We start from the raw sequence: 8,520 nt of genomic DNA, 5'->3' as shown, positions 1-8,520 counted from the left end.
ATCTAAAGTGATTCCAGTGATATTAACTGGTATTTTGTCACAATCCTTAACAATACTAATACCAAATTAAATCAAGCTTCCAATCCTTAACATGATATTTTATGACAAGATAGAGCCATTACCTCAAAACAAAACAATTTGCCTTTTCTCAAATGTATCCAGTGCTACTTAGTGGAATGTTTTTGTGTTTTAGCATGACAAAGAAAGTTTGGTATTTATGACTTCTTCACATTTTTCTTGTGAGTGTTACATTACATTTGTCTGTTGAAAGTACGTTAAAAATGATTTGCTGGAGAAAGAGCATTTGCATAAAAATACCGAGGTACTTCCCGTTCTTGGGAGCTCGTGTCACCTGCTGCTCACAGTACTGAATAAAAACAGACAACATGAGTAAAATTGGTTTTCAACTCTTTTATAAAAAAATTATATTAATTCAAGTATTATTTGACTTGTATCGATGAGGTGCAGTTCATTTTTAATGTATCCATGTTTGCTTTGGCAGAATCACCAGGTGGTTGCATGAAGCCACGTTTTTAACAGTAGGTAGCAAGTCTTCATCAGGTTCCCATTCAGTCTATGTGGTGACAGGCTGTCCAGTCTTTAACTAGTCTCTGAAAGCAGCAGTTTCTGGACTCGATGACTGATCTCTGCGGGCCCCAAAGACACCATCATCTCGGCTACACTGGGCCCTTGCTGCAGGTCAGAGGCAAAGAGAAGATCAGGGGTCAAGGAAGTAATGCAATCAAACCAGACAGTAAGAAAACAGATAGGAAATTCTGTCAAAAGCAATCAGAATCTGCTTCCTCTTTACGTATTCCCTCTCTGAATATCTGCAGGGTTACTGTGGTGAATGAGTCACTGTAGATTTTTGGAGGATTTAGCTATTGCTGTCATTTTAATCATGCTATTTTAGAGTTTAGCTTAGTCATGCCACATAAAGAAATAATAAGAGGGACACATGCAATTCTATCAGTCCAGCAAGAATGTCTGAGTCTTTCTTTCTGATTATTACAGCCTACATAATTGAATTTGCTGAGGTGGAGTTTGAAAAACAAAAACATAAGTTTAATAATAAAATTGAAGAAATGAAAATTGCAAGTGAGCTGTGAAACAAATGTGGAGGATTATTAGTTCCTCTGAGAGTCAAAATTATCTTTAAAAAAAAAAAAAGCATAAGGCTCAGAACAAACATAACAAACCTATGCAAGCGTAAGGCTCAGAACAAACATGTTATTCTTTGATTTGTTAACTTACAGTCTCAGTGAGATGCAGACTGAAAGCCTGAATTTTATTGTAGTACAATAATTTGACTTCGGGTCATAACAGTGGTCCTGGATTTAAGTGTTAATGCCAGAAAAGTATATTGAGTTTTTAAAAGAATTTAAAAGAAAATGCCATGGTTTCCTGCAACTATTTTTATTTCAGAATCAATCCACACTAAAATACTGCCATGACTAGCCTGTACCAAAGAAACTTGAGGAAGAATTCACACTCAAAGGGTCGTCTAGTCCGATGACACATATCTTGATCTCTCCAAAACACCATGACTCTTTTCAAATGTTAGATTCTATATTATGTAAAAAGCAAGATGTGCATGCAGTTGGAGTACATTGGAGACAAGACTGAGACAGAAGTCTACAATTAGTGCACCAAAGGAAATGTATACGGAAATCTACTTGGCAATAAACCTGAACGTGATTCTTAAAGAAACCCTGCTGCCTACGTTACCCACAATGCAACTCTCATCCATGACAATTCATTTTGGAGATATGGGTGTATTATTCTTGTAGCAGCTAATGTAGCCGTGGGCCGATAGCGTCCAGCAAAAGGCGGAGGAGCGGGCTACACAAATCTGGTAAGTATTACTTCTTTCTAACCACACACACAGCTTATTTTTCATTTCCTAGCTTGTAGTTTTCAGACCCTACAGCCACTGACTTAAGTGTAATCAGTCACTGCTCCCCCTGGAGTCACAAAAAGATTTATAGAACCTTTTTCATATATACAGTAGTTATCCTCAAGACGTGCAAATCAAAATTCATGTGTTCCTCAAGAAAAAAAAAAAAAGACAGCTGCTATTTTAGAGTGAGGCCATTGTTTGGACCATCACTTAGCTAAAATATTCACAGAAGGCAACATGCTGACAGCATTTGTCAAACATAGCTCAGCAGGCTTTCACATTTGCTTAATCTTTAGGAAATAAAAAGAAGCAGGTTATCAAATGGCTCCGTCAGTTACACACAGGTGGGATGTGTGAGGAATGACTCAACGCACAGAGCTACTGGTGAAGCTCTAGGTTAAAGTTAGTTCAACATTTACTGCCTCTGCCAATAATAATAATAATTTCACATAGGAAACACTGTGGTGTTTATATTCCTATCAGTAATAAAAAATAAACATTATGTCTTCAGGTACCTGCAGACCACTGAGGGCCAGACGTAACAGCTTCATCACTTCTCTGTATTTAGTGGCTTTAGTCTGCTTAGCCAGAGTCTTCAGATCTTTATTGAGTCGGTCCACTGCCAGCTCCTCACCTCGCTCAGCTATTAATCTATAATGCAGACAAGGAAATGTTCATAATCCTGTAGCTATAAGGAATAGTGAAACGTGCAGCTGTTAGTACTACATACTTCAGCACTAATGAGGCAATGTGCTGGGCCTCTGCAGTGAGTGCTGCCACCTGTTGGTTGGAGAAGGAAGGACGCACCCACAGGTAAGCGTAGGCAGGACTTACAAGTTCCTTAAGGGAGGATATGTGACCCTATAGAGAAGGGAAGAGAAAAGTTTCAGTATTACTGAGCGGACACAGGAGCAGTAGTATTGAGAAATAAGAGTAGAAGTCACATCTGACTGCCTGTAGGAAAAGACAATGGGTAAGTCTTAATAGAAGGTTATTTAACATTAACATTACAGTTTCCTTATTTACACAGGGTCAAATTAACCATGTCAAACAGTGTCCAAATCCCCTAGCTCAAGTCTAGACCACTTGCAATACATTTTGTGAAGATGATGTAAATGTAACATGCATGGTATGAATACATATTTAGAAGTATGCTGTTTTGGTTACCTTACGAAGATGCAGCACGCGCCTGATATAATCCTCATGTAGTACTTCTTTATCCTGGATCTCTGCTGTATAGGCCTGCTGGATCTGTCCCTGCAGATCTTTTATCAGCAAACAACACTGCTCCTCATCTTCAATACGGTGCTGCAGGTGAATTCTGCCACAGTCAGAGAGATTATTAATATATGAACTATGACCTTTTGTAGTGTAGCAGTAGTATAATAGTACGACCTTATATAGGGTAAAAGAATAGCCAGTCTTTTGTTTTTTTGTGAAGCACTTGTGATGTCTGCTAAACTAATTAAATTAATTAAATAAAAAAAAGACAACCCGGATAAGCGGATGAAAAAAGACAACTTTGCCAGTTTTATACACAATTAGTTTTAAAAAAAGTAAGTTTGGCCCAAGGGTGGCAGAAGAGGAAGGACATTTTGATACCAAAGGGTGTATCATCTGTACAGCGGACATTTAAAGGTTGAACATTTTTCAAAATGCACATATTCACTTTTTTTACAGAAGAGAGGTATATGAATGATTAATACAAATCTTATACCTGTCTAGCAAATATAAAGCTACAACTATCAGCTAATTAGCTTAGCATAAAAACTTAATAGAAACAGCTAGTCTGGGTCTTTTACAAACTAAAGTGTAAAAAAGACAATTTGGGGCATTATGTGCTTAAGTATTTCTTCGCTGGCGTAGTGACTTTCTGACAGGAGTATTGACCTATTTAACTCTGCAATAAAGTGAATTCGCTGATTTTCTGACTGAAAGTCCAATATATCCATTCAAAGTCACAGATCCTGTTATGAGAAACATGGCAATACAGAAAAAAAGAGAGACACAAAGACATGGACAGTCGTGACTTACCTGTTGAACTCTGGTAGTTTTTCCAGGTCTAACAGAGCAGAATGTGTTGTGATCTTTGAAGGATTGAACTCAGAGATCAGTTCATCTATCCTCCGCCCCATTTGATTGGCTGTAAACATGATAAGTAATGTAGAAGCATGTAATTGGTGTCATTATATTAATATTTTCAGAATTGATCAACAGCACATGATCTATAAGGTTTTTTTTTATTTGAAAATCACCGTTTTCAGATATAATTTTATAGATAACGTGTGCAATTAAATTTGCAACTTCTTTTATTTCTTCACTTAATATAACTTTTTACTTATTGTTCTCTTTCTGAAAACTCCTCGATCACTCACTGTTGAATCCAGATCCACAGTTGGTTGTGATATCCAGAAGAGCCTCTGGCAAGACTCCGTCTCGCTGGTAGCTTTGAATGAATATATCCCCCTGCCTTTTGGACAGTTTACTGCCATCTTTGTTCATTAGAAGCGGCAGATGTCCAAAGGTGGGCGGCTGCCATCCAAGAGCACGGTACATGAGTAGATGTTTGGAGGTGGAGATGAGCCACTCAGACCCCCGCAGCACATGGCTGATCCTCATGTAATGATCATCTACTATGTTAGCAAGGTGATAAGTGGGAAAACCATCTGCTTTTATCACTACAGGGTCTCCCTCCACCTAAAAAAGGACAGACGGTATGAAAAGCAAAACTGAACTCAGATATTTTAGAAACAAAAACTGTTTCTAAGACATGATTACAACGTCTGAGATCTTGAATTCAAAACAAATTAGAAAATATTATGGCAAAAATGCATAAAAAACAATCTTAAATTTCATGGTCCTCCTCGACTCTGAAACAGAGAGCAAAATCACTACACATCTGACCTGAGCCACCTCATGATGATTCCATCCAAAGATCATATCCTGAAAAGGCTCGACACCTGCTTCCAGACGAAACCTGATCACATGTGGCACTCCCTGAGCCAGTTTCTCCTGGACCTGCTCGCCCCGAAGGTGACGACACCTGTTATCATACCTGGAGAGAGAGGGAAAGACAGCCAATGCCTTAAATCTGACAAAAACATCCTGAAGTGTTATCTTCAAGTCTGTGAGAATATCCAACGAAGGTTAAAGTCAAGGCAACTAGACTTGGTTCCACCAAGTCCAGTTGCCCTTGACCTGCATGACTGAGAACTGATCTGTCAGAATGTGATTTGGTGAAACTCAGGATGTAAATTCACGTTATCTAGCCACCTAGGTGTCTGTCCGGTCCTTAAGGCTTCTTTTTTGAGCAGGTCAAGTCTCTGAGAGGTGCAGAAACAGTAGTAGGCGTGATCACTCTCAACGAGCTGCTGGGCCGTTCGACTGTAGAGGTCTAGTCTCTGAGACTGCAGGTATGGACCCACCGGCCCACCTCTACGAGGACTCTCATCTGGAGGTACACCTGGAGGTGATTGGGAGCTCAGGTTAATGTCTAAGATTGACTGTAAATAGGGACATAATAATCCATTGAAACATAACATTTTATTAAGATTTGATTCAGCCATTTTGCTTTAAGTGTACTGGTAACATTGATCCACGAAGTCAATAACGGTGATGGATCACACGACAATAGTCCAGTGTTTCTTACCGGCCCATTCCAGCATGTCCTCTATAGACTCTGCAGCTCCTGGTACCAGCCTGCTCCGATCAGTGTCCTCCAGTCGCAGGATGAATGAGCCGCCATACTTCTTGGCAAAGATGTAATTGTAGAGTGCAGTTCGGAGGCCTCCAAGGTGTAAGAAACCTGCGGCACAGAACAATATATTGTTAGACCATCAGCCTGTCGAATAAGTCACGAAGATATCTCAAGAGACCGTGTGTTAGATGCAGCACAGAGAATAACATTAACATATAACAGTAACATTTTAACATGAACTGAATAGGCCTTTTGTTTTACAGCAGACATGTTGACATGTCATAGTAAGAAAAGCACAGGTGTTACTAATAACATTAACGATGGCTCTGTACTATTTAAGTGTTCCAGTAAGCGGTGACAGTGAGGCAGCTTGCACAATATCTGAACCCTGGAAGCAACTAAATGGCATTCAGCCATCATTATTTTGTTATTTACACCTGTACATGGGAATGTTTTCTAAATAGGGTTAGCAGTCTGTTAAATTAATAAATATGCCTGTACAGTGGGGAGAACAAGTATTTGATACACTGCTGATTTTGCAGGTTTTCCTACTTACAAAGCATGTAGAGGTGTGTAATTTTTATCATCACCTCTGACATATACAGCAATTGTAAGTCGCTTTGCATAAAAGCGTCAGCTAAATGAATAAATGTATGAAATACTTGTTCTCCTCTCTGTATATCTTGCTTGAAACGATCACACTGTCCTACACATATCAGTGAATCATCCATACCTATAATCAAGGACGCAGAAATTTATCACAAAAAAATTTAATGTGTTTTTGATTTGTTGATTTCTGATGGATCAATTGTACTGTGGCAGAGAGGAAAGAGCAGAGGATTTATAACGTTAAAGAGCCCACAGTTGCTTGCTATCTCTCTGGATAACCTTATTAAAGTTAAGTAATTTGGTGAGGACCTTACCTGTGGGACTGGGTGCAAACCTGACCCTCACTTCACCTTGAACAGTGGAGCTGCATCTTCTAACGACGGCTGTCAGCTGGAGTTTAACCTGTCTGTTTCTGACCGCTGTCAGAAACTGAACACATCTCTGAGTGTACAGCATAATATGAAATTAGCCAGGAAAATGGTAGCAGTCCAGCTGCAGGTTTACGACGGTTGAGTTACTGAAAGTGCATTTCGATAGACGGCAGCAAGACGATAACACAACGCTATAATAAAAGAATAAACAATCCTCACGTGTGAGTGTTCAGCAGTTTGTTTGGGTCAAACATGATTTCAGACCATTCAGTAACTTTCTTCTTCGTCGACAAAAGACCGGAAACGAACTGAGTGTCCTCAAAGCGCATACTGCCCCCAGTGGAGGAGCGGACTTTCATTTCTTCTTCCTTCTAAGTTTTGCTGCGGGTGGCAGCACATCTGGTACCTACACCGCCACCTACTATGCTGGAGTGTGGACCAGAGTCCTCTATCTCTTAATAAATTATAAATTAATAAACAAACAAACTAAATAAATAAACTCATGCTCACTAAATTATATTTATCAACCCAGTTTCTTTCAAATAATGGAATAGCTTCCCTAACCCAATGTCAAATACATTTTTCAGACTCACTTCTTCCTGCCCAAGCTTCCTGAGTTCCTTCCGTAATGTTTCTTGTTCTCAAGAGAACTTCTGGCAGTGAAGAATTACATGTTCTACTGATTCCTCTAACTGACAGCGTTTGAGCAGCCAATCATTTCTTCTTCAACCACTAATTTGTGAGTTTGATCCAGCAGTAAATGTCAGGACCTCTTGGCCTCTGACCTTTTTGACCATTTACATTTTTAATGGTCTCTTTTGAGTGGCTCATCTTTATGAAAGTAGGAAGTTAAATTGTTGGACATATGCGTGTGTCTGTGTGTGTGTGTGTGTGTGTGTGTGTGTGTCTCTGTGTGTGTGTATGTGTGTGTAATAGTTTAATCATGCTTCTTATTATGACATTAAAATTTGTCTGTCGTGCATGTTAAGCAGATTATTAAACACCATACTGTAGGGTTTTAAGCTAACATCTTTACCTCTAACAGACTAACAGTGTCTAATAGACTATCTGTGTTCCTAAAAGTTCATGTTTCATTGCCACCAATCCATCTCCTCCTAATCATTATGTTATTATGTTAATTCTGTATTTTGGAGGAGATATACTTTATTAAGTCTAACTCATACAATATTGTAGTACACACTTGTTTAACAGTGGTGTGTTATCTAAAGTTCCAACAAGGAGTCATCTGCAATTATAATGTCTTTGAAAATAGATGAATCTCTAAAGGTCCAGTTATGCTGGAGCATATTCAACTCCTTTAACCTAATATTGTGGTGAAAAGAACATAAACAGCCAAAATAGTTAAAAATAAAATAAAAGAGTATAAAATAGAATAATGATTATAATTTTTGAGATTTGGAGCGACCGTAGCAGCAAATAGGCTACAGTAACTAGAAGTATGGCCGAAGCTCCAAGAATGTTTTCTGATGCCCAAGATAAAAAGCAAATACTGCGTTCAGAGGAAGGATCATAGTCATAATTCCACTAACCGTGTTTGGAGGAAGAAGAATAAATAGGTTAAATAATAAAATGAAATAAAATAGGTTGGGCTCACTGGCCAGGTGCTCCCAATCTACTTAATTGCCTGCAGGAAGAAACACAGGGCCTTTCCGAAACTGCTTGCTACTCCCTCCCTTGTTGAAGGTGTGTGCCACCCTTTGCTGCACGATGGGGGACCTTTCTTTCAATTTGGATGTGACTTCGCCGATTAACATGTAGGATTTTTTATTTTGAAACTACACTAACATTGTCACATCACCATTCACAGTTTAACAACGTAGCCCATATGATTTATACTGAAATATTGTATTTGTGAATGTAACATTTTTCATAGGCTTTTCTTTACAATGAATATCAAGCTTTTCACAAAAGAATATAATATT

At 38.7% G+C, this 8,520-nt stretch overlaps 1 protein-coding gene across 1 annotated transcript; it reads right to left on the bottom strand.

Annotated features, from left to right (window-relative positions):
- Positions 1–396: 396 nt before the first annotated feature.
- On the bottom strand, positions 397–6,868 carry ears2 (glutamyl-tRNA synthetase 2, mitochondrial). Its single transcript, XM_046047639.1, has 10 exons — positions 6,521–6,868; positions 5,550–5,705; positions 5,174–5,363; positions 4,805–4,955; positions 4,276–4,597; positions 3,935–4,043; positions 3,068–3,221; positions 2,631–2,761; positions 2,416–2,551; positions 397–693 (listed from the first exon to the last, which is right to left on the bottom strand). The coding sequence occupies exons 1-10, from the start codon at positions 6,660–6,662 to the stop codon at positions 601–603; spliced, it is 1,584 nt and encodes a 527-aa protein (XP_045903595.1). The 5' UTR covers positions 6,663–6,868; the 3' UTR covers positions 397–600.
- Positions 6,869–8,520: the final 1,652 nt, after the last annotated feature.

This window comes from Micropterus dolomieu, linkage group LG04 (genome assembly GCF_021292245.1).
Source record: "Micropterus dolomieu isolate WLL.071019.BEF.003 ecotype Adirondacks linkage group LG04, ASM2129224v1, whole genome shotgun sequence".
Classification (NCBI taxonomy): domain Eukaryota; kingdom Metazoa; phylum Chordata; class Actinopteri; order Centrarchiformes; family Centrarchidae; genus Micropterus; species Micropterus dolomieu.
The sequence above is the reverse complement of the archived record's forward strand: the minus strand, read 5'-3'. Positions and strand labels throughout refer to the sequence as shown.